This window comes from Mustela lutreola, chromosome 2, assembly GCF_030435805.1.
Source record: "Mustela lutreola isolate mMusLut2 chromosome 2, mMusLut2.pri, whole genome shotgun sequence".
Classification (NCBI taxonomy): Eukaryota; Metazoa; Chordata; class Mammalia; order Carnivora; family Mustelidae; genus Mustela; species Mustela lutreola.
The window spans coordinates 19,198,149-19,225,298 of NC_081291.1; the positions used below are offsets into that span (position 1 = coordinate 19,198,149).

Genomic DNA, 27,150 nt, shown 5'->3' on the forward strand with positions numbered 1-27,150 from the left:
AAACTCTTCAGGGTGAGGCTTACATCTATTTAAAACTTTTTTTCTTTTTTAAAATTGAGGTGAAATATACACAATATAAAGTTCACCTTTTTAAAGTGAACAGTTCAGTGATACTTAGCACACTGACAATGTTGTACAACAACCAAGTCTATGCAGTTCCAAAACATTTGAATTACCACAAAAGAAAGCTGTAACCTATTAAGCAACCCATCTCCAGTTCCCCTCTCCTAACACCTGGCAACCACTAAATTGCTTTGTGTCTCTATAGATTTGCTATTCTAGATATTTCATATAAATGAAATCTTTTAACATATGACCTTCTGTGTTTGGCTTCTTTCATTTAGCATTTTTTTTAAAAGCTTTTACTTATTTATTTGCCAGAGAGAAAGCACAAGCAGGGGAAGCAGCAGGCAGGGAGAGATGGAGCAGGCCCCCCGCTGACCTGGTGTGGGGCTTGATCCCAGACCCTGGGATCATGACCTGAGCCTAAGGCAGATACTTAACCTCCTGAGCTACCTAGGCACCCCTAGCACAATACTTTAAAGGTTCATCCATTTTCTGGCAGGTATTAGTACTTTATCTTTTTAAACAGCTGATACATTCTATTCTCTGTACATAACCACATTTATTTATCCACTCATCTGCTGGTGGACATTTGGATTGTTTCCATCTTTTGGCTATATGAATAGTGATGCTATGAACATTTATGTACAACTCATGTCTGAGTACATGTTTTCAAATCCTTTGGATATAGATCTAGGAATGGAATTACTGGGTTGTATGTTAACTCTTTATATAACCGTATGAGGAATTGCCAGGGACACCTGGGTGGCTCAGTCACTAAGCATGTGCCTTCAAGCTCAGGTCATGATCCCAGGATCCTGGATTGAGCCCTGCATCGGACTCCTTACTCAGTGGGGAGTCTGCTTCTCCCTCTGCCTGCTACTCCCCCTGCGTGTGTGCTCTCCCTCCCTCTCTCTCTGACAAAGAAAATCTTAAAACAAACAAACTATACGAGGAACTGCCAAACTATTTTCCACAGTGTATCCTACTAAGTATCTTGCCATATAATCACCCAGACCTACTGTTAAGGAGAAAGAATAAGATCTCTATCGCTGTGATGTGAAATAGTGTGCACCTAAAAAAAGGAAAAATATGTAACATAGATACAGACACAGTATCTCTAGAAGGACGCACAAGAAACAGAAGGTTCTCTCTAAAGGATTTAGGGAGGCTGAAATGGGAGAAAGGCTTATTTTTCATGCCCACTCCTTTTGTACTATTTCATGTACATGCTTCATCAACTTCCTTGCTCCAAAATAATATATTTTAAAAAGTTTTTCTAGGGGTAGCCTGGGTGATCAGTTGGTTAAGTGCCTGCCTTCAGTTCAGGTCATGGTACCAGCATCCTGGGATCAACACCCAAGTCCAGCTCTTAGCTCAGCAGGGAGCCTCCTTCTTCCTCTCCCACTTGCTTGTGTGCTCTCTCCCACAAATATTCTCTCTCTTAAATAAAATCTTTTTTAAGATTTTATTTTTACTAATTTATTTGACAGAGAGAGACACAGTGAGAGAGGGAACTCAAGCAGGGGGAATGGCAGAGGGAGAAGCAGGCTTCCGCTGAGCAGGGAGCCCAATGCAGGACTGGATCCCAGGACCCTAGGACCTGAGCCGAAGACAGATGCTTAATGACTGAGCCACCCATGCAGCCCGAATACATAAAATCTAAACAAAATAAGTTAATTAAAATATTTTTAAAGGGGCGCCTGGGTGGCTCAGTGGGTTAAGCCTCTGCCTTCGGCTCAGGTCATGATCTCAGGGTCCTGGGATAGAGCCCCGCATCGGGCTCTCTGCTCAGCAGGGAGTCTGCTTCTCCCTCTCTCTCTGCCTGCCTCTCTGCCTGCTTGTCATGTCTCTCTGGCAAATAAATAAATAAAATCTTAAAAAATATATATATTTTTAAAATGTTAAAGTAATCTTGGGGTGCCTGGGTGGCTCAGTTAAGTGTCTGCCTTTGGATCAAGCCCCACATTGGGGCTTGATGGGCTTTTGGGTCTGCAGTGAGTCTGCTTCTCTCTCTGCCCCTCTACCCCTCCAATCTCTCCCCCCTTCCTCTCAAATAAATAAAATCTTAAAAAAAAAAAAAAGTAATCTCTACACACGGGGCTCCAGCTCACAACCCCAGGATCAAGAACTGAATGTTCCGGGGCGCCTGGGTGGCTCAGTGGGTTAAGCCTCTGCCTTCGGCTCAGGTCATGATCTCAGGGTCCTGGGATCAAGCCTCACATCAGGCTCTCTGCTCAGCGGGGAGCCTGCTTCCCCCTCTCTCTCTGCCTACCCCTCTGCCTACTTGTGATCTTTCTCTCTGTCAAATAAATAAATAAAATCTTAAAAAAAAAAAAAAAAAAAAAGAATTGAATGTTGCAACTAAGCCAGATATGTGCCCCAAGAAAATACTCTTAAAGCCCCAAAGGAAGCAATACAATGAGAGGACTATGCTCTAGAGTAGGAAGAATATACTTTTTTTAAGATTTTATTTGATAGAGGGACGCCTGGGTGGCTCAGCTGGTTAAGCAGCTGCCTTAGGCTCAGGTCATGGTCCCAGCGTCCTGGGATCGAGTCCCGCATCGGGCTCCTTGCTCGGCAGGGAGCCTGCTTCTCCCTCTGCCTCTGCCTGCCATTCTGTCTGCCTGTGCTCGCTTTCTCCCCCCTCTCTCTCTGATAAATAAATAAAATCTTAAAAAAAAAAAAAAAAAAAGATTTTATTTGATAGAGAAGGAGAGATCACAAGTAGACAGGCAGAGAGAGGGGGGAAACAGACTTCCCGCTGAGCAGAGAGCCCGTTAAAAGGCTCAATCCCAGGACCCTGAGACCATGACCTGAGCCGAAGGCAGAGGCTTAACCCACGGAGCCACCCAGGTGCCCCCCGCCTTTTTTTTAATGCAACCCCTACACATAATGTGGGGCTTGAATTCACAGTCCCCAGATCAATCACATGCTCTACTAATTGAGCCAGCCAATTACTCCCATCTTTTATTATAAACTTAAGGATTTTATTTATCTATTTGAGAGAGAGAGAGGGAAAGCACAAGCAGGGGGAGGAGCAGAGGAAAAGAGACAAAAAACAAAGAACAAAAGTAGAATTTTCAACCATATGCTTAAAGTCAAAACAAATTTTTAAAGTAAAAGAATTAAATCTCTGTGTTTTAAAGTAGCTAGGAGGGGCACCTGGGTGGCTCAGTGGGTTAAGCCTCTGCCTTCGGCTCAGGTCATGATCCCAGAGTTCTGGGATCGAGTCCCGCATCGGGCTCTCTGCTCAGCAGGGGAGCCTGCTTCCTCCTCCCTCTGCCTGCCTGCCTCTCTGCCTACCTGTGATCTCTGTCAAAAAAATAAATAAACTCTTAAAAAAAAAAAAAAAAAAAAAAGATGGCAAAAATCTTACAACCTAAGTACCAACATACTAACTCCTACAGTTAAACACACAAAAAGAAAATGCAAACACCAAACACGCTGTGTTTATCCTAATTCAGTCAGGTGGCAGTAAAGAAATTCATGTTGGGGCGCCTGGGTGGCTCAGTGGGTTAAGCCTCTGCCTTCGGCTCAGGTCATGATCTCAGGGTCCTGGGATCGAGCCCCGCATCGGGTTCTCTGTTCAGCAGGGAGCCTGCTTCCTCCTCTCACTCTCTGCCTGCCTCTCTGCCTACTTGTGATCTCTGTCTGTCAAATAAATAAATAAAATCTTAAAAAAAAAAAAAAAAAAGAAAGAAATTCATGTTAACTTTTTGCTTCCTACCAATAAAATCCTTGTCACTCTGAAAGCACATGTTCACTATATAAATACAATGATGTAGAAATACACAGTTAAGAAAACTTTGAAACATAGTCTTCCCCCTTACAGGGGAGGCCATTAATCAAACCACTCTAATGGATTACACAAAGTACTTAAAGGAGTAATCAAGTCTTGTGGACAACAATAGAGTACATACCCAGGGGTCCTGGGCTAGTTGTCTTCCTATGCCTAGTAACTGCGGTGAGCTAATCTTGTCATGGATCAAGAGATTAGGAAGCCACATCTTCTAATTTATCAGCAAAGCCTATGAGCACTCCTCTACAATATATTGTAAATCCCTTCACTTCCACTGTTACCATTCTTGTCCAAGCTCCTAACCTGTCACTGGATTTAAAAAGCTCCCGATAGGGGTGGCTTGGGTGGCACAGTCAGTTAAGCATCTGACTCTTGGTTTCAACTCAGGTTATGATCTCAGGGTCATGAGACAGACACCCCCCTCCCCCCATACTGAGTTCAGTACAAAATCTGCTTGAGATTCTCTCTCCCTCTCCACACTAGAATGCACTCTCTCTCAAATAAATAGCTTCCAATAGGTCTCCCTCCTTCCATTTTTGCCACCCTATAGTCTACTCTCTATACATCAGCTAGAAATATAAAATCAGACATTATTACCATTCCCATAAAAACCCTTTAATAGCTTTCCAACACAATCTGAATAAACTCTAAATTCCCAATTCCTACAAGATCTGGCCCCTGCCTATCAGTAAAAGTTTATTTCTTCCCACTCTTCGCACTTGTTGTTTAGGCTCCGGCCAGTTAAGTTTTGCTGTTCCCTAAAAAAGGTAAGCCCAACCTTTACCTATCACCAGACTTCCCTACTAGAACAGTAATCCAAAAAGCAGGACTATTAATATTTTTATGATTACTAACACCTGATGTGCTTTCTACTTGCCAATGATATTGAGAAAAGTAGGTCAGATTCAAAACCAATAGACTTTTTAGTTCCAAACCAACTGTTCATATTTTTAGGAATAAAGATATCGTAAAACAAATAAACAAAAACCTTCTTGAGGACTGGGACTTTTTTTTTTAATGTGAAACCGTTTATTTTCTTAAGTAAGCTCTATGCCCAAAGTGGGGCTTAAATTCATGACCCCAAGATCAAGAGTTGCATCTACCAACCGAGGCAGTCAGACACCCAGAGAGCAAGAACCCTCTTTGTTTTCTTCAGATGTGTCCCAGGACAGTGTCTGACATATACATATAATAGCTATTCAAGAACTACTTGTTCAACAAATGAATGACAAAACCACAACCTAACTTGGCCATTCTTCTTACCATGCCAAGGAGGATTTCAAAGCCAACCAAAACCACTATTATATGCCTTCACTGGTCAGTAGCCTATCTCACCAAAACATATTCATCCTCTTCACAGCTCACTTCTCCATACATAGAGTTCCCTCAGACCCAAAGAGAACAATGAAAGCTGATCAAAAAGTACTCGGCCGGGGCGCCTGGGTGGCTCAGTGGGTTAAGCCGGTGCCTTCAGCTCAGGTCATGATCTCAGGGTCCTGGGATCAAGCCTCGAATCAGGCTCTCTGCTCAGGAGGGAGCCTGCTTCCTCCTCTCTCTCTGCCTGCCTCTCTGCCTACTTGTGATCTTGGTCTGTCAAATAAATAAATAAAATCTTAAAAAAAAAAAAAAGTACTCGGCCAAGATATTTATCATGGTATCAATTAAGATACTTCGATTTCCGGGTGGCTAAGGTAGTTAAGTGTCTGTCTTCGGGTCAAGTCATGATCCCGGGGTCCTAGGATGGAGTTCTGCATTGGGCTCCTTGCTCAGCAGGGAGCCTGCTTCTTCCTCTACCTGCTGTCCCCCTTCTCTCTCTCTCTATCTCTGACAAATAAAATCTTTTAATTGTAATTAGTTTAAATATCTACACAACCCCTGGATGGGCTTTTATACCAGCTGTTAACATTGCTCCCAACTAAGCCAATATGTCTCTGACCCCTGTTAAGAGGGAAGATTGTCCTCTAAACCTTCATTCTCTAGCTAGCTAATTGCTATTATTAGATAAACCTGAAGCACAAGCTCTGGATAAACTGTATGATAACCAGACTATAGAATAAATGAAAACTTAAAAATGAAAAACAGAAGGAGTAAAATGGGAATGGCCCAGAAGTAAAAGAGTATGTGTATAACACACGAGTCCATCTCCTCAGGAAATGTATCTTCATCTAAAAAAGAAATATCTTGGGAGGCCTGGGTGGCTCAGTAGGTTAAGCATCTACCTTCAGCTTAGGTTATGATTCCAGGGCTCTGGGATCAAGTCCCATATTGGGCTTCTTGCTCACTGGGGAGCCTACATCTCCCTCTGCCTGCCACTCCCCCTGCTTGTGCTCTCTCACTCTCCCTGACAAAATAATCTTTTTTTTTTTAAGATTTTTATTTATTTGTCAGATCACATGTAGGCAGAGAGAGAGAGAGAGGAGGAAGCAGGTTCCCCGCCGAGCAGAGAGCCCAACGCGGGACTCGATCCCAGGACCCTGAGATCACAACCCAAGCCAAAGGCAGAGGCTTTAACCCAGAGCCACCCAGGCGCCCCTCCCTGACAAAATAATCTTTTAATAAATAAATAAGAAAAAAAGAAATATCTGAGGGTGCCTGGGTGCTCAGTTAGTTGAGGTTTGACTCCTGGTTTCAGCTCAGGTCATCATCTTGGGGTTGTGGGATCAAAACCCGTGTTGGGCTCTGTGCTGGGCATGAAGCCTGCTTGGGATTTTCTCTCACCCTATGCCCTCCCCCCCCCCATCTTAAAAAAGAAAGAAAGAAAGATCACTTAGAAGTAAAAAGGGAAGTTAGAAGAGTACCGTATGGAGAGAGAAAAAAATAAGACCAGAGAGAAAAGGTATGGAATAAGATAAAGAATTCGAGACTGGTGAAGAGAATCATTAGAAGTAATTCAACCACATTTCCCTAGAACTTAACATTTATATAATAATCTGTCTTCCATGGGAAAAAGGGAGTAAAAGAAGAGGTGTCTATTTACATACCTTACAAATGTGCTGCAAGACCCACGGCCTGTGCGGCAGAAGTTCTACAAGTGCCTTGAACTTCTCAGATGAAAGGCACTATAAAAATATAAAAATATCAGTAATTATGTCTATTCATTTGACAAGGGAAAAAAAAAAAAAAAAAAAAACCACAGGGTGTAAATAGGCTTGCCCAAAGTTCTGTGAAGTAACTTAGAATCCAAGAGAGAGAAAAAGTGTAGAATTTAATTTTTGATTGATATACCACCAAATAATCACATTTGTACAAGTAATAGCTTCCCTCAGTTAATAAAATGCTCACAGGGCGCCTGGCTGGCTCAGTGGGTTAAGCCACTGCCTTCGGCTCAGGTCATGATCTCAGGGTCCTGGGATAGAGTCCCACATCGGGCTCTCTGCTCGGCGCAGAGCCTGCTTCCCTCTCTCTCTCTCTGCCTGCCTCTCTGTCTACTTGTGATCTCTGTCAAATAAATAAATAATATTAAAATAAAATAAAATAAAATACTCACAATCAACATTATCTTGTGAATATTATAATACTGCCCTTTTCAAAGCAAAAATCAAAAGCAAATGAATCCTATGTAAATTAATTTTCCAACATATAATTTTCAACCACATAGCAAAGTTAAAAGAATCTTAAAATGAATACATCTAATCCTACCTCCTAGACTACCATGAACATTTGAATAATTTGTTTTATCTTTTTTTTTTTTAAGATTTTATTTATTTATTTGACAGAGATCACAAGTAGGCAGAGAGACAGGCAGAGATGGGGAAGCAGGCTCCCTGCCGAAGAGAGCCTGATTCGGGGCTCGATCCCAGGACCCTGAGATCATTACCTGAACCAAAGTCAGAGGCTTAACCCACTGAGCCACCCAGGCACCCCTGAATAACTTGTTTTATCTTATTACACATTCTTCTTAATAAAGCATTACAGAGAAATTACAGGCTGAAAGACAACTGTCAGAAAATCAATGGCTTCAAAAACTTAGGGTAAAGTCATTAGGTCAAGAAAAATAATTTTTTTTTTTTTAAAGATTTTATTTATTTAATTGACAGACAGAGATCACAAGTAGGCAAAGAGGCAGGCAGAGAGAGAGAGAGAGAGAGAGGGAAGCAGGCTTCCTGCGGAGCAGAAAGCCCGACGCGGGGTTCGATCCCAGGACCGTGAGATCATGACCCGAGCCGAAGGCAGCAGCCCAAACCACTGTGCCACCCAGGCGCCCCGAAAAATAATTTTTTAATATTGTCAGAAATGATCAATATTAGTTTAGTGCTGGGACGCCTGGGTGGCTCAGTTAAGCGTCTGCCTTTGGGCTTAGGTCATGTTCCCAGATCACCACATCATGCCCCTTGCTCAGCTGAGAGAGGCTGCTTCTCCCCTTGACTGCTCTGCCTAATACTCCCCCCTGCTTGTGCTCTCTCTGCACAATACTAATACAAATTAGTATTTTAAAAATATATATATTAGTTTACTCTCTGAAGTCAGCATGGACTCAGATCTACTCCTACACTTGGAGAGTGATTCTAGTTATTTAATATCAGATCCTATCATTCTTCGGCTAACGAACATCTAATGAGGGGTGCCTGGGTGGCTCAGTTGGTTAAATATCTGCCTTCGGCTTGGCTCAAGTCATGATCCCAGGGTCCTGGGATCAAGCCCTGCATCAAACCAGGCTCTCTGCTCAGCGGGGAGCCTGCTTCTCCCTCTCCCTGCCACTCCTCCTGCTTGTGTACTCTCTCTCTCAAATAAATAAAATCTTAAAACAAAAGAAAAGAAAAGAAAAAAACAAACAATGATTTCTCCTTTCAGAACAAACCCAAAGAACTTCCCATATCCTAAAGGCCCTGCATGATATGGTCCCTACCCACCTCTCTAATTTCATTTTACCTTCCACTTCTCCATTTACTCCACTCCAAACATTTCAGTTATGTTCTCTTTCCCTTCACTTGAATAGTGAGACACTATTATAAATATGCTTAAACATATTTCCTTTATCCTCCCTCTTCATTAAAGAAAAAAAAACTCAATCTGGGATAAACTGGCTGCAATATAACAGAGTTTATCTCATATTTTGACTATTATTAACTATAAAATGTTAACTAGGATCATCTGGAGGAAGCGCCAATAAATTCAGACCAACACCAACAGAATGAGCAGCCTCAATGCCTATCTGATTTTCTGTCACGACAACCATAATTATGAGTATATAAGGCCTTCACTTAGTATTATAGCACCACAGATGAAAAATGAGTCATTTGAAATAGAAACACTTGAAATAGGAATTTCACAGTAATTACTAACTTTAAACTATCTTGGAAATTTTAATTTATTAATCTCATAAATACTTAACAGTGAACATATTCCCAAAGAGCACAGTATAGTAAAACACATTAACACATGTTTAAAATTTAGTTACATTAAGGTGTAGGTGCAGGCCAACTAAGTTCCACTGGCCAAAGATAAAGGATAAACTGAGTGGTATGTGAAGGTAAAATAACTTTTAGGTACCTTTCACAAGTACAAATATATGTGATTAAAATCCAGTGATTACGTACCATTTATCATTATCACTAGTGCAATTAAACCCAAAGTGCTGTCCATACAAGCTCAGCATGCCCAAATTAGTTCTTTTTAGAAGTTGAAGTATCAGTCTTTCTTCTGACAGAGTTAACATAAATCTCTCAGCTCTAGACAACTAAGAAGTCCCAAAGCAGCAACTCCTCCTCCTGTCACTGCCTGAACTGAACTATACTCCATGGACAGGAAACACCTCAAGATCTACCTGTTTTCACTCTCCTAATAAAAATCAGACTATGAGAACACTCCAACAAACTACCACCACACGCACAGGAAACTATTTACTTGATATGTGCAGTTTCTCTCCATCCCACCTCAAATCAACAGGCAAAAGAGCCCTCAGTCACATTGATAACATCTTGACCTGACCTAATTAGTTGGATTTGGAACAGGGGAGTCTGGGCCTCCCGTTGGAAGAAGTTGTTCCCTCAAGAAGACCCAAACACCCATGGGTCCCTGGCTGGTGCAGTCAGTTACACATCAGATCCTTGGTTTCAGCTCGGATCATGATCTCGGGGTCCTGGGATCAGGCCCCAAGCTGGCCCCAAGCTCAGGGAGTAGTCTGCTAGGCTTCTCTCTCCCTCAACCCTTCCCCACACTCACACTCACTCTCTCTCAAATGGATAACCAAATCTTAAAACAAAAAACCAAATACCTAAAGCTACAACTAGGCAACCAAGGACCCTACATATTCATTTATGTATTTCAATCAACTGCTGCAGAACCAACCAGTTTCAGGGAGGAGAATGTTGTGAAGATAAAGAACTGAAATTTGTTTAGAAAATGAATTTTTCAGACTCAACAAATATAAAATCAGTAATACATAAAAGAAGAAAACACTAGAAGTTAAGTCCTGAATTTTACCTAACTCTAAGCAAGCTGTTTGAGAGTACAAAGAGAATCCCTTGAAGAGAAAATAGTTCTGACCTGCACCTGACTAGACAAACCATCTTAGGTAATTTACCAAGTCTCTGGGACTCAACTTCCTCATCTGCAAATGGGGCTGCGCCACATAAGGCTTGAAAATTTCCTTTTGGGTCTAAAATTCTGGATCTATGAAAAAGTTGGTGGATTCTTATTCTTTTCTTTCCTCCAGTACCAATTTTTTTTTTCTTTTTTTAATTTGACAGAGAGAAATCACAAGTAGACAGAGAGGCAGCCAGAGAGAGAGAGAGAGGGAAGCAGGCTCTCTGCTGAGCAGAAAGCCCGATGCAGGACTCGATCCCAGGACTCTGAGATCATGAACTGAGCCCAAGGCAGCGGCTTAACCCACTGAGCCACCCAGGCGCCCCCTCCAGTACCAATTTTTATGAGGACAGAAGCCATAAGTCTAGGACTAGTCTGACTTAAAGCAAGTTTTCTTCTATTTTGTTATGTCCCCAAGAGCCACCACTGCTCTACAAAAGTAGATGGAACTAGTCTCCAGACAATTTATCAAAAGAGATCTTTAAATAAGTTATCCTTCGGGGCACCTGGGTGGCTCAGTGGGTTAAGCGTCTGCCTTCAGCTCAGGTCATGATCCCAGGGTCCTGGGATCGAGCCCCGCATCGGGCTCTCTGCTCAGCAGGGAGCCTGCTTCTCCCTCTCCCTCTCCTGCTGTGCTTTCCCTCTCTCTCTCTGTCAGATAAATAAATAAAATCTTTAAAAAAAAAAAAAAAAAAAAAATAAATAAATAAGTTATCCTTCACAATGAGAAATTAGTCTTGTACTTCCAGGCCAAACAATGTCACTTGTGCCCAATTTCATACCAGTATCTCCATCAACTTAGCCATATCTAAAGTGATAATCATGAAACGGTATATAAACGTTACACATTCCGGTATCTGACACTAAATGAAAAACTCTCACCACATATAACATTTTTAAGAAAAATTTTCAAGTATTTTTTCCCTTCAGATCTGGCAGAGAGCACTATGATCTGACTGCACACCTGCAAGAAACATTTACTTCAAAGACAAACTTAAAAACACAAAGAGAAGGAAACAAGTCACCAATATTGGTAAAAATTTTAAATCAGGACCACTAAAAAACACAAGTGAAACTAACTCTGAGGCCAAAAACAATGCCTATTTTCCACCATAAACTATTAAACATTGTTTTGACCAAATCGATTTGAGTGCAAACAGTGCTATTTAATAAAGACGGCTTGTAACTGGGTTCAATCGGTAACTACGGACAGCTGTTTAGGTGATTCCTATCAAGGTACTAACTTAATACTAAGCAAAACTGCAAATTAATACTCTATTTCGATGTAGCATAGTTTAAATCATGAAAAAAAAAATGTTTTCAACTGGAATATTCCCTTTTCAATACCCCAGAATCCTAACCCGTAAGATCTCAACACTACCTTACTTACACCTCTCCGGGAATACTTCATTTAAAAAGAAAATCTACCCAAAACATAACTGGACTTCACCCTGTATAAAACGGTGATCCATGTCTCATATTCAATGTAAAAAGCCAAGATGGAGTTGTAAAGAGTTTCTTTCCCATTTCAACTCCCGACAGCCACGCGCGCTTCGCCAGGGCCGGCAGTACGGCGCGGTCTCCCGGCCCGGCTCGAAGCCCCCGCCCTGGCCGGCACAGCCTTGAGAGAGGAAGAGCCGGGGACCGCGGGCGGGTGGCTAGGGCTCCACCAGGCCTGGCCGGGCGGGGGAAGGGGCGCGGGAGGCCGCGGGGCGCGCTTCCGGGGACTGCGCGGGCGGGGCCACCGCTTTGGGGAGCGGGGCCCGGGCCGGGGCAAGGGCTGGGGCCCTGGGGCAGCCGGCTGAGAGCAGCAGGTGGGGCGCGGCCTCGGCGGGGCGGCGGGCGGGCGGCCGGAAGAGTGCCGGGCGGGCCCGGGGCGCCGCGGCGCCAGGAGAGAACCCTCTCGCTTACCTTAGGCGACGACTCGCAGTCCGGTCTCTCTGCGCCGAGGACGCCTGTCCGCGAGTCGCAAGCTCGGAGACGGGCGGGTGGCTAAGGAGACGGCAGCACACTAACGAGAGAACCGACGGAGGACGGCGGGCGGCGGGCGGGGAGCAGGGAGCGCGAGCGAGCGAGGGCGGTCGGCGGCGGGAGGGCGGGGAAGCGACGTGCGCGCCCCCGCGTGCCAGCGGGCTCGAGCCAGGCCCAGTCGCGGCCTCGCGCACGCGCGCGCACTCACAGCTCAGCCACGATTGCTCAGGAGCGCGTCCACGCCCTAAAAGCAAGGCGCTCAACCAATCACTGCAGCCGCGTGGGGCATCACGGGAACTCCGGGGCTATAAAAGACCTGGTTGCTATTTTATGCTCTCCGACTCACTCATCTTTTAAGCAAGCAGGGTGGGGCTAGTGCGCGTGCGCGGTTTTAGTACTCCTCCCCAAACTGCCAACTCTTCGCGCAAGCGAAGTAGGCGCTCCTTGCCTGCTTTACGCGTGCGCACTAATGGGCCTGGCCCCGGAAGTCCAGACGCCTGCGCAGTGGGGACTACAATGACAGTCCCCGGGTGGGGCATGGGCCAGTCATGGCGGAGCCTTGGTCTGGGGAGTCTTTGCAGGCTCTCCCGACCACTGTGCTGGGCGCGCTAGGCACCCTGGTCAGCGAGTTCCTGCGGGAGTGGGAGGCGCAGGACATGCGCGTGACTCTCTTCAAGCTGCTGCTACTGTGGTTGGTGTTAAGTCTCCTGGGCATCCAGCTGGCGTGGGGGTTCTACGGGAGCACGGTGACAGGGCTGTATCACCGCCCAGGTGAGGCTCCCCACCCCCACCGGACCTTACCATTGGGCTCCCCAGAACCCCCTAGACTACCACTGGTCCCCTAAGAACCTTATCACAACTTAACGCTGTACCCTGACCCATTGCCAACATGCCATTCCATGCCAGAAACCGCGGTACACCCATCACATTGTAACTGTTCCCTTGAACCGCCATCAGACAATACTCCTAGTCCCTTTAGGGCCCCCACGAGACTCCACCAGACAACACCACTGGCCTCTAAACTCACCTGGGCTGATACCTGCTCAGATCCCCACCCCCTGCCTGCTGCAGCTCTGGATGTGTTCCTGCCCCCAGGTCTGGGCGGCCAGAACGGATCCACACCTGATGGCTCCACGCATTTCACTTCGTGGTGAGTACATATGTGCCCATGGCAACCCCATGCTTGGCAGGCAGAGGACACACCTGTGCTGGGAACAGGGACAGGGGCAGGAAGTTCTCAGAGCAGGAGTCCACCAGTTTAGTGGCTTTTACAGCAAGCTCCAAGGCCTGCAAGTAGAGCTCAGGCTTTGAGTGACACCAGTTTGTGAACAGCCCATCAGTAGCCTGTTCAGCAACCTGTGAGACTGGTAGTGATCTGAGATGAAGTGGCAAGTCTGTTGGGTTCCACTCTGCTGCAGGCCCCTCAATTAGGAAGATAGGAGCCTCTGTCCTTATTGCATTATCCTTATTGCACTGACTGGCCTCATCAGGGTCAGCCTTGTCATCTGTAAAACATCAAATCACTAATCAGAGCATTCATTCAACTAATCTCTGAGCTTCTACCATATGACAGCAGCCACACTAGGTCCAAAGAAAAGGACAACTCAGGCCTTGTTTACAGGGGGAGCCAGAGATTTAAAAGGGAGGGCAGCAAAAAAAATTAATAGATAATAAAAAATAAACGGGAAGGGCAGAAGAGCAGGGCGTGAGGCCAGTCAGAGTTTTCTTCCAAAACAGCTAAGCTGAGGGCAAAGGCTGGGGAGTGGTTAAGTGTACCAGACCAAGAATGGATAGCACAAAAGCCAGGGCAAGAACAAGTGTGTCATACAGTTAGACTAGACAAGGCTGGGACACTGTAGTCAGACGTGAAGGGACCATGAAACCCTATCCTAAATCTTGGGAAGCTACTGAAGGACTCAGCAAGGCTATGGCCTGATCAAATCTGTCTTTATAAATGCCAATAAATGGGGTCCAGTAGAGAAGGCATGAGTCTAGTTAAGAGGCCTGCCACTGCCCAGGTCCTGGGCAACTGGGGAAAGACAGGAACACCACGATAAGGCAAGGAACTAGGAGGAAGAACGTGTCAGAGGAGAAAGGTAGGGGAACCAGTGTGGGATATGGGAACTCAGTAGAGTGGTCTAGATTGTAGTGTGGCCTTATTGAGCCCCCCTCAGCCACTGAAGGGCTAGAAAGAGCCAATTAGGGACTGTTGGGCTGCCTGTGGAATAACTCCTCTCTTCTCTCCATCATTTTTAGGGAAACAACAGCAAATGAACCTCTCAAAACCCACAGAGAATAAGGGAAGGCAGCAGAGGGATCTCCAGGGACATCACCGGGTCTGCTGGTTCCCACACTGGGTTCTGCTGCTACCCAGACCCAAGAGACAATGGCAGGGAGATCAGGTTTGGGGGCAGGGAGTACCCCAGTGCTTACAGGCCTGGGCCTCCACTGCCCTTGGCCTTGCTTCCAGCAGGCGCAGGCATTGGGCCAGTCAAGTTTGCCTCTACCTTGATCTGGGTGCCTTAAGGAGAAGGCATGCTCCTCCCTCCTCTCTCAGGAGTCAGCTCAGGAGAAGCGTCTGGGTTGGGGAGGCCAGCAGTCCATTTTCTGCTGTGGCTTGTTCTTGTCCCTTCCCATCCCCCTGGGATGTGACCCCATAGAAATTCGTCCTGAGAGGAAACCTGAGGTTGACCATCTCTGGAATTTGTAAGGGAAGCCCATTTTCCCCTAAGCTCTAGGTTTCTTGAATTTGTTTTTGTTTTGTTGGCAGGGAGCCAAGGAATTCTGGACTAGACATGGCCTTATCCTCTGTTGTTACTTAGCTGGCCATTCCAGTGGAAGGCAGGGGGAGCTGGCGCTGCCCGGACTTGGAGGCACCAAACATGCACCTCCCTGGCCCATCCAGAGCTTTCCAGGTGTGAGTCAGGCTATGGAAATGGTCTCTTCCTGGATATGAACTTATTCATAGTCCTCTCAGTCCTTGTTGGCAAGCTGGGTGCCTGAAAGAGGCTGAGCCTCGAGGGGTGACCTTCCACCCCCCACTGCTTAAAGTGCCCATGGGGTCATACCCTGCCCCCTCCCAGGGAGATACTGAGCAGTTAAGGAGGAGTGATCCTGTGCTACTGTGCCCCGCAGCTTCATCGCTTCCCATCTTGACCTGGAGTTAAAGCAGCTTCATTCTAAGAAGCCACAGGCTCAGCTCCTCCCCACAAGCACCATCTCAGCCCCCAAGAACCCTCAACCGGAAAGAGCCACAGGCCTGCCACCTACACAGTGGACCAGGGGAGCTTCCAAAGGTGTGGGTGGCACAATGCAGTTTCTAAAAGCAGCATATTGCTAGAACTGCCTCCTTTCCTGAAGGCCACACTCCCAACCTGCTTCTGCTGGGCCACCAGCTACCTCAGTGTCCCACCGCCTGCTTTCTCTATTAGAGGTCACATTTCTATCTGGCAGCCTTTGGCTAGGCCACTTTGGCAGCAGAGGTGCACTGGACGTAGGCCCACACTGAACTGGTATACGTGGACCTACTCGGGAGCTACCTCCTGGCTGGTTAGGATGACTGTTTTGCAGCCCCAGCCCTACCCATTGACACCACCTCACAGAATCAGGGCCTCACGTTTCACCCCCGGTTTCACTGAGGATGTGGCTTATTAAACATGGAAGTGCACTGGCTGTGTGATTATTCAGACAGGACAAGGGTGCGCGTGCACAGGGGAAACTGGAGCGGGAACAGTGGGGCTACTGCCACTCAGCGTCCAGGATGCAATGATTTGCAGAGGTGGAGAGGCTCAGCTCCCTGGAGGAGCAGTGGTGAGTGCCTGACAGGAGGGGCACTATCCTCATTAATTTGCAATGATTTGCAGAGGTGGAGAGGCTCAGCTCCCTAGAGGAGCAGTGGTGAGTGCCTGACAGGAGGGGCACTATCCTCATTAATTTTTCTAGACCCGCCCCTCTCAGGGAGAACCCACTCTGAGCCTGCCTCAGAGGCCAGGCAAGCAGGCACTGGCCTGGCACCCCAGGAACCATGTGGCCAAAGGACAATGAAGCTAGAGACTAGCAAGCAAGAAGAAAAGGAAACTCATTTAATGTTTGTTGGTTTTTTTTTAAGAAGTCGGCAGAGTCCAGAATGGGCCCCGGGGGCAAAGGTCAGCCAGGGTAAGTCAAGTCTAGGAGGAGGCCCTGCCTGTCCTACAACAGCCCTGGGGCTCAGGACCGGTGGTGAGCCCGGCATGGTTTGCTACTGGGCAGCAGGCTGGGCTAACTTGGGAATGTGGAAGAGTGAGTCTGTTCCTCCTCAGCTGTCCCCAAGTTTACACAGGCACAGCAGCCCTACAGGGCCAACCCTTGGTGAGTCAGGAATCATTCCTACCCAGGGAGAGGCAGCAGTTTGCATTCATGGAAAGTAAACTGAAGAAGATGGCCGGCACTACCCAATGTAATAACCCCTCCGCAGCGTGAGAAACCATGGTGAGGTAGGTTGGGCAGGCTCTATCCCCTTCCTAAATGTCAGCCTCTGCTCCACAGCCAGCACCTGGCAGAGTGGAAGGGAGAGATGCCAGAAAGCTTCTCGTAACCCTCCAGGAGGCAGACAAGAATGGGGTCAGTGGGGGCACAGGTTAACATTTCATGAGCTGGTCCCTTGCTCAGAAATGGGATCTTGAAGTTGGAGAGGCACACGAGGGGGTAGGATTGGTGGGATGGGCCCCCCTCAACCAGACAACCAGAATCAACCACCGCCCCAGTGTATTCAGCCTCAGTTTTGTGACTAACCCTTACAGAATGTCCTCCAGGTCCAGGCTCCTAGATGGGAGAGGCCCTGCCCCAAGCCACTTTCACTTGAGGGTATAATAATTTGTGGTCACAAAGGGCATCTTGCTGACCACGGCCACTTGCTGCTTCCGCCGCACCTCTACCAGCAGTGGGGTCCCTGGCCGGCTATACTCACTGGGCACATAACCCATGGCCACATTCTTCTTCAGGCAGGGAGAGGGGCAGCCACTGGTCACAGTACCTGTGTGAGCAAAGGCCGTATGTCAGCATCACCATGCCAGTCCAATGCCCACCCTCCTGGGGAAGGAACAAGGGCTCTCCAACTTCACTGGTCCACCTACCAATCACAGTGCCCTCCGTATTCAGGATGGGGCTATGTGCCCGCATTGGCGCCCCCTCGCAGATTAACCCCACACGTTTCCGCTGCACCTTGCCCTTCAGCTGAGCAACAATGACTGAGGCTCCAGGGAAGTCCATGGCAACTCGACGGCGCTTCCCTGAAGCATGACACACTGGGATTAAGCCACAGTCCATAGACCCCTGGCCACAGGAGGTCTTCCTTACAGGGACCCCAAAATAACATCCATCCAGCAGTGAGACCCCTTTGCTCAGGCTCCCCAAAGCTCCATTCCTCCCTGCCATGCAGTCAGCCACCCACGTCCTGTCCCCAGGTCTTAGAAGCTGTGCTGCCCACCTCAGCCGGCTGAAGATCCTCAGCATGTAATGAGCAAAGGTGTAGTGGCACCTTCAGGGAAAGGAGGCTTAGGGAGGCTGAGTCACGGGCTCCAGGGTACACAGCCTTGGGAGCAGTCACGGGCTGGCCACACTAGTCTCCAAGATTCTATCCCTGAGTGACAGCCCAACTCACCCAATGTCCAGCTGAGGCTGCCTTCCACAGGCGTGGTGTGGTCATCGATGTCATTCCCATACAGGCAGAGGCCTGCCTCCAGGCGCAGGCTGTCCCGGGCGGCCAGTCCTGCCAGCTTCACCTCTGGGTTTTCCAGCAGAGCTGTTGCCAGGCGGACTGCCGCCACCGCTGGCACCGAGATCTGCATGAGACACCACAGAGCAGGTGGGCAACGGCTCCAGAGACCTGTCCCCCTGTCCCCTACCCTATACCCACTTCTTGACCTACCTCCATGCCATCCTCTCCTGTGTAGCCGCAGCGGGTTACACGGCAGTCAGACACACCAAACACCTCCATCACAGCACTGGTCATGAAGGGCAATTTCCTCAGGTCCTCTGCTACACCGGCCTGCAACACCTGTGCCGCTGTGGGGCCTGAGCCCAGGGAACCAGTGACCCAGAGTCCAGGTCCCCGTTTCCCCTCGAAGCTGGACCACAGCCTTTACTCAGGGGCCAGAATAAGACCTGAGCAAGTCCTACTAAGGGCTCAAGGTGGGAGAAGATGCTCCTGCCCACAGCCCCTGAGCCTCACAGCACATGGAGGGAAGGCCTAATTCCAAACTTAAAATTATGGCCCACGAATAGCACACCATCCACACCTTCCTCCTGGAATGGCCCCTGTGCTGAACAGTCAAAAAAGCCAGCGAGGCAAAGGCCGGCTCCAACCCCAGCCTGGCCTGCTCACCTTGCAGGGCTAGCAAGGCATTCTCCACCACCTCCAGGCTCACGTCCCTGCCCGTGTTCTGAAACTCCCTGACCTTGTCCTGAAAGGAAAGACACAAACACCACATCAGCTTCTGGGACCGCTTACTGAGCACCTACGGCGGGCTGGGAGCTGAAAAGCTGGGCAGAATAGGCTGGTTCCCATCTTACAAGGTTATATAACTAATTGGTAGGAATGCCCCAAGCCCAGGTCTGCCCGTGTTCACATGGGGCTCTGGCTTCCACCCTCACCAGAGGATGCTCGCCTGGGAGCCGTGGCCAGTCTTGCCTGCTCTACTCCCCCATCACTGAAACCTGGTATTCTCCATGGAGGGCCCACTCTGGCCTGCTGTTCACTCAACTCAAAGAGGTATGATCGAAACCCCTTGTCCCTGCCAGGTCTTTCCTGGACAGCAAGGATGCTGCTCTGTGAGCAAAGAAGACAGGGTACCTAGAAACAGACGGGCTGTACCTGCATGAGAGCCAAGTCCTTGTCCCAGCAGCCAGCGTTGGACACCACATACAGGTAGCCCTCAGAGGTGCTGGTCACAATCAAGTCATCTAAAATGCCTCCAGCCTCATTGGTGAACAGCGACAGTGTCCCCTAGTGCCAAAGTGGAACGTCTTTGCCTCCAGGTCCAGGAAGCCCAGGTCAAGTATGAGTCACACTCACTCCTGGGCACACACAGCCAGCCACCACCAATTCGTGAACCCTCAGGCAAAGGGTTGGGAGGGGAGGAGGGGCAAGCAGGAAGGCTAGGTAAGCCCAGGCCCTTGCCCAGCCCAGGATTTGGATCTTCATGCACCAACAAAGTTTTTTACCCCTTCCCCATCTTTGGAGACCTCCCTGATCTGGTGGGGCCTCTGCACTTTTCCCCAATCAATACTGAGCGCCATTTCACACTTAATCCAGGGCATCTAGGACTCGCTGCTTCATCCCACCTAGACCTGAGACAACTCAGTCCATGTCCCAAACCCCAACACGGAGACTTCAAAGTCCATCTTGATGATACCATAAGTGCCGCAGCAATATGCCAAAATACTGTGAGGCCGGCCTCACAAGCCTCCCCACTCGATGGAAGGAGCCTGAGGTTGAGAGATCACATGAATCACCTGGGGATCTTGTTAAAACAGGTTCTGATTCAGCAGGTCTGAAACAGGGCCCAAGAGTGTATTCCTAAGAAGCTGTTGGTGATGGCGAGGCCGCTAATTTAGGGGCTACCTTTGCATTGCAAGGCGTTTGACAGCATGAAAGGCCACAAAATGACATAAACCTGGGTTTCTGGCTTCCCAGCCTGATCTGTTAAGGATGGAGTAAGCCCCCTCCCTGCAGATAACTGGATGTCTGGACATACCCAGGGACCCCATTGCCCAAGACCACAAGCCCTGGGAAGCTATGTCTGAGCCACTGCTGCACCCCCACCCCTCCCATTTGCTGGCTCAAGACTAAGAACAGACACTGAGCAGAAATACAAGAGAAGAGGGGCCCACCTGGTTTGGCCTTAACTCTGCAATATCTCCAACCACTAGACTCTCCATCAGCTTCACTCGGTCACAACCAAGTATCTTGGTCTGGGAAAGAGATCAAAAACCTCATGCCACTGGGCAAGGACTGCCCACAGTTCCGTCCAACCCAGCCAAAATGCCTGAGCAGTCCTTTAACTCTGCAGGTGGCAGAGCCCCACCTGACTCCCCTACATCCCCCAATACAGGAGTGGGTGCAATGGAGAAGGTTAGGGAACTTGAAAGGGTCCAGCACCACCCTGAATTACCCCTTTTCCAAACCAACACCCAGGAGAGTCGATGGGAATGGGTGTCAGCCCTGGGGAACCCAGGACATAGAGGCACGCCACTGAGTGGGAGCAGGCTAAAGAGATTAAAGAAGAGACAACCAAGAGACCCTCTGAGTTAATTTCCTGGGGGCCACAGTCTAGGACACCGGGGACGTCCACCTCTTCTGCGAGGATGGTGGCCCTTGGAATCTGGATCCCCACAAAGCCGAGGCTTGCTCCACTGTAGATGGGGAGGAAGCCCTGACTTGGGCAGCCGGCATGCTCCCCTGGCTCACCTGCAGCATGTGGGACACGTCAAAGAGCGAGCAGTGCCGGCGTGTGTGCAGGTGTGAGTCAACGTGGCTGTCCCGGTATTGCACAGGCAGACTCCAGCCTGCAAACGCCACCATCTTCCCGCCATGAGCCAGGTGAAAGTCATAGAGTGGTGTCCTGCGGAGTACGTCCTGCGGGTGGCTGGGTTAAGGGCCACCAGTGTCCCGACCTCCACCCTCTTCCCTCCCCCACCTCCAAAACTGGCACCCTCCCCCGGCACCCTCGATCCCACCTGTGCGCAACTGAACGGACGGCCCAGGGCCGCTGGAAGTGCCTGCAGCCGCAAGCCCAGATGGGCCACCATGCTCACTGCCCGCTGCATTGTTGCCTGCAACTGGTGCGGCCGGCACACAGAGGCCACCACGCTGCCAGGCACGCTGGGAGATGTAGTCCCAGCTCTGCTTGGACAGGTCTCTCTCCCACAAAGGGGATCAGAAGGGGCGGGTAGCCCCAAAGGCAGGCCGCCCCAAGGGCAGGCGGGGCTTTAGCGCAGTGAGCAGGGACTCAAAGCTGTAGGGAAAGAGCCCCAGGCGCTTCTAGTTGATCTTCCAGGGCCAATTAGGCTGTCCAAACCAGTTAAGCTGCTCAGAGACAGAGCTGGGGGCTAGGCCTCCCCTTGCGGACAGCCCTGCCTCCAAAAGGTCAAAGTTCTACAAAGGGCCAAAAGGCCTTAATTGCATATTCAGGACAGAGGAGTGTAGGGTCACATGGGAGAAGGGGAGGGGGGTGGAGAGGATACACGAGGGTGGAGCTAGCCTTGCAGGCTGAGCTCCTCAGCAACCCCGCCTCTAGCGAGGGTCTCCAGCTTTCCCACTGGGAAGACACAGGCAGCCAGCAGTCACGCATTCCACAAGTATTTATTGATCTTGCTGCACATTAGGGCCTGTGCTGGGTATCAGTGGAGTGCAGTCCCTGCCACCAACCCCAGGGACCTCCCCACATTCTTACACACTATATCCCCAGGAACCTCCCCCCCCACTCTCTGAGACACACGCACTCTCTCTCTCTCTCTCTCTCTCAGTCTCACACATGCACTCTCTCTGAGGGCTGCTACTCCCTGAGCACAGGATTGTGGTCATTACCCTCTTAGCAAAAACTGAACAGGGCTAAGTAAATGACCCTGCAGGCAACACCTGCAAGAATTCTGGTAAGAGGGCGCCTGGGTGGCTCAGTGGGTTAAGCCGCTGCCTTCAGCTCAGGTCATGATCTCAGGGTCCTGGGATCGAGTCCCGCATCGGGCTCTCTGCTCAGCAGGGAGCCTGCTTCCTCCTCTCTCTCTGCCTACTTGTGATCTCTCTCTGTCGAATAAATAAATAAAATCTTAAAAAAAAAAAAAAAAAGAATTCTGGTAAGAGCAGAGAGTGGCCACCGGAAGGGATCTGATCTTCCTCCAGAAAGCTGTTGAGCCACACAAATGTCCAACTCTCCAGGTCTAGCACAAGTAACAGCACTGCTGCATCATAGCCCCTGGGGGCAAAGACAGGAAAAAATGGAAAAGGAAGTTTTTCTCGTAAGGGCAGCCTGCCTTATTCAGCAGCAAGCATGGGGTTGTAGCAGACCTCAGCCTCTTAAAAGACACCAGGGACAGCGCTCACCTGGACCCACACCTCTCTTTTATCCTAGAGAATGATTCCTGGAAGGGGGTAGGTGGGAGAATGGACAAGGATGTACTTTGGGCACAAAGGTCGCAGAACTCCTTCTCAGACTTCGGCCTTGCCAGAGGCATCTGCCCAGCTTGGCTAGGCAGACCCATCTGGACACATACCAAGGAGCCAGCTCAGAGACCAAGGGGTTCAGGCTGCCCAAATCTCCAGCTTTGCTCCCTAGGCGGGCAGGAGTGAAGACCAGAAATTTCTTCTTAGGGGCATAACACAAAGGGAAAGAAGACCACTAGAGGGCGCAGAGGCGCAGAAAGAAGAAATGGGCTCCTGTTTTTGATCTCGTTTCCAAAGTAAGTGGGTGTAAAGGCTGTAGCAGCCTTCCAGCAATAGTGAGAACACGCTTAGTAGATCACCCCAACCCAGTGCACTCAGGGTGAAGCAGCAGGCAGGAGACTGGAGTGTGCATGTTGGCCGGAGGAGCAGAGGACACAAGGGGAATCTTAGTAAGTAGAACTGAAGTGTTTTTAGGGTAGTAAAAGGAGTTTCGGGTTGCAGTCAGATGAGGACAGAGTACACCCCTGCCGAGAGCTCATGCTGAAGCAACACAGTGAGCCCCCAGGAATCTTGAATCTGTGAACATGGCCCAGACCCAGTGGACATGCAGGCAACACTCGGAATGCACAGGGAAAACACTCCAGCCTCTGGTGGCCCAAACCGGGTCTGGGTGGGCACGGAAGGCCAACGTCTTGGCTAACAGCCATGGTTCAAGTGTAGGAGAGCAAGTTCAGGTCGTAACAGCCATCCACCTGCAACACAAAAGACCATGAGATCTGAACCGCTCGGAGCAACGGGAAGGAAGCAGAGGGAAGCACTCACTCACATCAAAGCGGCCGATCCTTGTGGAGGTGTGACTGGCCCGGATCATCTCTGTCAGCGCCCACATCTGCTGCACCTCGGAGGATACCCTGCTGGGGTCTGGGAGACCCTGCTCCAGAAGGAGGGGTCAGTGGCCATGGGTATCTCCCCAGCAGTGCCCTTAAAGCTCCAGAGAGACCAAGTTGGGCTATGCGGCCCACCAAGAGAGACCAGAAACATTCCCAGATGACTTGTGAAACATGAGGTTGGGGCCCAATGTGCGGGAGGCTGCCCAGCCCCACTGAGAGATGCCTCAAAGCCCATGGACCACCCAAGAGGAAGATGGCACAGACTGAATGAAGGGCCCTGGGTCCAACCTCAGATTCTTGTAGAAAGAGGCCCACCTGAGCCCGTGCTGGACACAAGAGCTTTGCACACAAGGTTCTGACCCACGATGAGGGCTTACCTCAATGAGGGGAGCAGGCTGCTCACAAGGCACTGGGTGGGAGAGCCACTTGGGGAAGGTCATGGAGGGGCTCTGCAAAGCAAAGGCATACTCCCCTAAAGGAGACAGAGTGGAAAAGCCCAAAGACCAGATTCCCTGGTCCTCAGAGAAGACAGAGGGCACCTGAGCCTCAGATACTGAGAAAACCCTGTTCAGAGGTCCATGAGGTCCAAGGGGCCATCAGACTACCTAAGAGCTTAGAGATTACTTAAGCTTTTCTGCTATGCAGAAGGCCCCAGGAACAGAAGTATCTCCCAGTACCTGAAGGCTCAAGCTCTGAGAGAGGTAGGTAGCCTCAAAAGTTCAGGGGTATGAGGACATGACCTCTCCTCTCACCCTTAGCTTCCAGTATTCCCTCCTGGCTAATTTCCTTCTGAGTCTTGTCCACTCCCGACCCCACACCCAGCTCTCCTAGCCATAGCTAAGAGCCTTCTAGGGAAAGGGCCAACCAACAGCTCTGAGCTGGTCACTTACCTTTGGTCCCTGCTGGTAAATCTGCAGTTCTTCCACTGTGAAAGACACCCACAGTGGTGATGGCTGTCGAAGAATCAGGCGCAGCTCCAGTACTCTGGCCATGTCACACAGCATCTGACATAGATACACACACACACACACAAGGACCCAGCAAGGCCCAAGCTCACTGCCCAAGAGCCTCCCAACCAGCAAGGAGCCAAGATGCTGCCTCCCCAGGCCTTTAGGAAGGAAAAAAAAAACACCAGTAATCCCTCCAAGGTGCAAGCCCAGGCCAGCCCTGCCTCCCCTCTTCCCTCCAGGTATCCTGGCCCATCCCCAATCCTCCTGTGAGCCCTTCTCTGGACTTCCCCAGCCATGCTGAGTCCCAGCTGACCTGGTGCTTAAACAACGATATATACTCCTGGGCTCCCTCCTCACTGTGTGGGTCAGGCATGAGGCAGTAGTCCCGCAGGCAGGTCACCCATTTGGGTGGGGTGTGCGTTGAGGTGTGCTGGCGAACACGGATGCTCAGAAAGGCTGTGTAGTAATTCTTAAACATGATCTCCTGTAACTAGAGCGCACACAACCCACCATGACAAATCAGACCTAGCCCCAGGGCCTGAGAGGCTCAAACATACCATCTTCTCCTCCCCTTAGGAATGTATTCTTCCACCAATCTAACAATTTCAACAAACATCCACTGGGGCCCAAAGACAATTTCACTCTCCTAGAAGAGCTCACAGTCCAAAGGAGCAGGTCATGCAAATAATCAATGACCGTAAATCTTCTCACAGGTCTAAGATGCTGCCAGAACCCTAACTCTGGAGGAGGCAGAAAAACGTACAGATGAGGCCTCAAGAAGGAGGAGTTCACCAAGTGGACCGGAAAAGAGAGAGTGTAAAAGTAACATAAGCAAAGGGGCACCAAAGGTTGAGAAAACCTGGCCCCTCCTGAAACCATAGTGATTCAGCCTGACTACAGCAATCCTCATCACTGCACATTCATCAGAGTAACCCAAGTAAGTTGTTTTTACTATAGATGTACAGGCTCCACCCCAGACCTACTGAATCAATATTTACAGGGTTGAGCCCTATAATGAAGTTTCGAAGCTTATGGTAAGGAACAGCTTGGAGAGGACCACACACCACAAGACAAAGTGCATGGGGTCAAAAGGCAGGCAGGGCACAAATGGCTCCAAATGTCAAGCCATTAGAAAGTGGACTTTGTCCTCTGTGCTGAGATCTTGTAGTGTCAGTCACTCTCGTAGTGTCAGCCGGCAGATGTGGACCGGCAACTGGAGACTGGAAACTGGAGCCATTGGGATGATCCGGATGAGGAATGCGCTTTACCTGACCTCCAGCAGGGACTGTAGGGAACGCGCCAGAGGCAGGTTTTGGGGTAAAGCATTGTCTAATGATCCCCACCCCAGTGGTCAGGAACAAAGTGATCTTTCACCTCTCTCTGGTTCACAATTGCATTTCCACCATCATCCTACTTCCTTGGCACTTCTATGCTTGCCCTGTTCTGGACATGGGGAAGAGATGTTGAAGAGAACACGACAGAAAACGGCAGTCTCGTAAATATGCGATAACTGAAGTAATAAATAAATGGTTAACTGATTTGCAAGGGCCAGGACACTGCAGAGGCTTTCGGTAAAAAATTAAATCCCTGGAACACGCCCGAGTTCCCAGGTTAGCCCCGCCCAGGAGCCCCGGTCGCGCCCACGGGGCTTGCTCACCTCGAAGGGCGCGACGCTGGGGAAGGTGACATCGATGACCAGCACACCAGGCCGGCCTTGGGAGGTTCGCACGTCGCCCACCTGCAGGGCCACGGTGCCTTTCACATGGCAGGGCACCGACACGCGGGACATAGTTTCAGCTGCCTCGACCAAGCCCAACTGGCGCTCCTGGCCCCTGCAGTAACTGGCCCTTCCCGGCGTCCCCAGCAGAGCCCCCCAAGAACTACAACTCCCGGAGAGACTCGCGCTGGGTCAGCCCAGCCAATTACTGATGCCCTGTGCCGGCCGGGAGTCGGAAGTGCTTGAGGAAGTGCTCCTTCAGCCAATCATGGCGCGAGCCTTCGAGCGCGGTGAGCCCTCCCCAGAAACGTCTGAGAGTAGCGGAATGGAAGAGATCCTGGTCAGTCTCTGCGGGCCAAATCTTGCTCCGTTAGTACCTCTGTGCAGGGCGGTGGTTGTTTAAAGCATATAAGAACACTAATGAGCATGGGGCCCGGCAGACATTGATCGCAAAAATATGTGTGAACACTCCTCCCCCTTTTTAATGGACAAAGGATTTGAACAGATAATTCACAAAAGAATATAAATAGCGAGGGGCGACTGGTTGGCTCAGTGGGTTAAAGCCTCTGCCTTTGGGCTCAGGTCATGATCTCAGGGTCCTGGGATCAAGCCCCCGCATCGAGCTCTCTGCTCAGCAGGGAACCTGCTTCCCCCTCTCTCTGCCTGCCTCTCTGCTCAGCAGGGAGCCTGCTTCCCCCTCTCTCTGCCTGCCTCTCTGCCTACTTGTGATCTCTGTCAAATAAATAAATAAAATCTTTGAAAATAAAAAAATAAAAATTTAAAAAAGAATATAAATAGAGAAAAAATATGAAAAGATGCTGGATATGATTAGTCATCAGGGACGTTCTAATCAGAACTCCCATAACCCCACTGAACAGGTTAAAATTAAAGACTGGCAAGAAATTGGAGTGCTTGGAACCTTAATCCCTTGATAATTTCCAGCCATTTTGAAAAAGTTTGGCATTTCTTTAAAAACTAAATTCATGCCTACAATATGATCCAGCCATTGTACTTTTAAATATTTACCCAAGAGAAGTGAATGCTGCATAGGCCCGCCCGAGGACTGTTCTTAATAGCCAGAAATAGGAAATAAT

At 49.3% G+C, this 27,150-nt stretch overlaps 4 protein-coding genes across 9 annotated transcripts in view; 1 reads left to right on the top strand and 3 right to left on the bottom strand.

The window, feature by feature from the left end:
* The window catches only part of RHOA (ras homolog family member A), a 57,653-nt gene extending 45,195 nt beyond the window's left edge, over positions 1 to 12,458 (bottom strand). The window contains exons 1-2 of one of the 2 annotated variants that reach the window (XM_059160898.1): positions 12,302 to 12,458; positions 6,847 to 6,924 (exon numbers count right to left, since the gene is read on the bottom strand). The gene's annotated coding sequence lies outside the window, so the exon portion shown is untranslated. The remainder of the gene's footprint in view (positions 1 to 6,846; positions 6,925 to 12,301) is intronic. The other variant, XM_059160899.1, reaches the window with a different exon arrangement.
* A 203-nt stretch (positions 12,459 to 12,661) lies between these two features.
* On the top strand, positions 12,662 to 16,028 carry TCTA (T cell leukemia translocation altered). 4 transcript variants are annotated; one of them, XM_059160902.1, is made up of 4 exons: positions 12,662 to 13,132; positions 13,409 to 13,511; positions 14,618 to 14,697; positions 15,132 to 16,028. In XM_059160902.1, the coding sequence occupies exons 1-3, from the start codon at positions 12,910 to 12,912 to the stop codon at positions 14,658 to 14,660; spliced, it is 369 nt and encodes a 122-aa protein (XP_059016885.1). In that variant the 5' UTR covers positions 12,662 to 12,909; the 3' UTR covers positions 14,661 to 14,697; positions 15,132 to 16,028. The 4 variants fall into 4 exon arrangements, with proteins under 4 accessions (XP_059016885.1, XP_059016883.1, XP_059016886.1 ...); XM_059160900.1 differs by having other exon boundaries at positions 14,618 to 16,028; XM_059160903.1 differs by having other exon boundaries at positions 12,682 to 13,132; positions 13,433 to 13,511; positions 14,618 to 16,028.
* A 394-nt stretch (positions 16,029 to 16,422) lies between these two features.
* On the bottom strand, positions 16,423 to 21,724 carry AMT (aminomethyltransferase). Of its 2 annotated transcripts, none has more exons than XM_059160906.1 (9): positions 21,584 to 21,724; positions 20,808 to 20,975; positions 20,231 to 20,311; positions 19,212 to 19,343; positions 18,723 to 18,801; positions 18,267 to 18,412; positions 18,000 to 18,180; positions 17,473 to 17,628; positions 16,423 to 17,372 (listed from the first exon to the last, which is right to left on the bottom strand). In XM_059160906.1, the coding sequence occupies exons 2-9, from the start codon at positions 20,919 to 20,921 to the stop codon at positions 17,194 to 17,196; spliced, it is 1,068 nt and encodes a 355-aa protein (XP_059016889.1). In that variant the 5' UTR covers positions 20,922 to 20,975; positions 21,584 to 21,724; the 3' UTR covers positions 16,423 to 17,193. The 2 variants fall into 2 exon arrangements, with proteins under 2 accessions (XP_059016889.1, XP_059016888.1); XM_059160905.1 differs by lacking the exon at positions 21,584 to 21,724 and adding an exon at positions 21,077 to 21,571.
* On the bottom strand, positions 21,683 to 26,226 carry NICN1 (nicolin 1, tubulin polyglutamylase complex subunit). The gene is made up of 6 exons (XM_059160907.1): positions 25,997 to 26,226; positions 24,653 to 24,829; positions 24,280 to 24,393; positions 23,767 to 23,838; positions 23,326 to 23,430; positions 21,683 to 23,251 (listed from the first exon to the last, which is right to left on the bottom strand). Exons 1-6 carry the CDS (start codon positions 26,126 to 26,128, stop codon positions 23,210 to 23,212), a joined length of 642 nt encoding a protein of 213 aa, XP_059016890.1. The 5' UTR covers positions 26,129 to 26,226; the 3' UTR covers positions 21,683 to 23,209.
* Positions 26,227 to 27,150: the final 924 nt, after the last annotated feature.

What these genes read in the sequence shown, in the direction of transcription:
- TCTA (XM_059160900.1), top strand. Translation starts at nt 12,910, where the DNA reads ATGGCGGAGCCTTGGTCTGGGGAGTCTTTGCAGGCTCTCCCGACCACT. An exon ending in AGGGCTGTATCACCGCCCAG is followed by an intron (nt 13,133 to 13,408) that starts GTGAGGCTCCCC and finishes ATACCTGCTCAG; the next exon opens with ATCCCCACCCCCTGCCTGCT. An exon ending in TCCACGCATTTCACTTCGTG is followed by an intron (nt 13,512 to 14,617) that starts GTGAGTACATAT and finishes CATCATTTTTAG; the next exon opens with GGAAACAACAGCAAATGAAC.
- AMT (XM_059160905.1), bottom strand. Translation starts at nt 21,166, where the DNA reads ATGCAGCGGGCAGTGAGCATGGTGGCCCATCTGGGCTTGCGGCTGCAG. An exon ending in ACGTGTCCCACATGCTGCAG is followed by an intron (nt 20,312 to 20,807) that starts GTGAGCCAGGGG and finishes TCTCTTTCCCAG; the next exon opens with ACCAAGATACTTGGTTGTGA. An exon ending in AGGACTTGGCTCTCATGCAG is followed by an intron (nt 18,802 to 19,211) that starts GTACAGCCCGTC and finishes CTTTCCTTTCAG; the next exon opens with GACAAGGTCAGGGAGTTTCA.
- NICN1 (XM_059160907.1), bottom strand. Translation starts at nt 26,128, where the DNA reads ATGTCCCGCGTGTCGGTGCCCTGCCATGTGAAAGGCACCGTGGCCCTG. An exon ending in CCAGCGTCGCGCCCTTCGAG is followed by an intron (nt 24,830 to 25,996) that starts GTGAGCAAGCCC and finishes TGTGCGCTCTAG; the next exon opens with TTACAGGAGATCATGTTTAA. An exon ending in CAAGGATCGGCCGCTTTGAT is followed by an intron (nt 23,252 to 23,325) that starts GTGAGTGAGTGC and finishes TTTGTGTTGCAG; the next exon opens with GTGGATGGCTGTTACGACCT.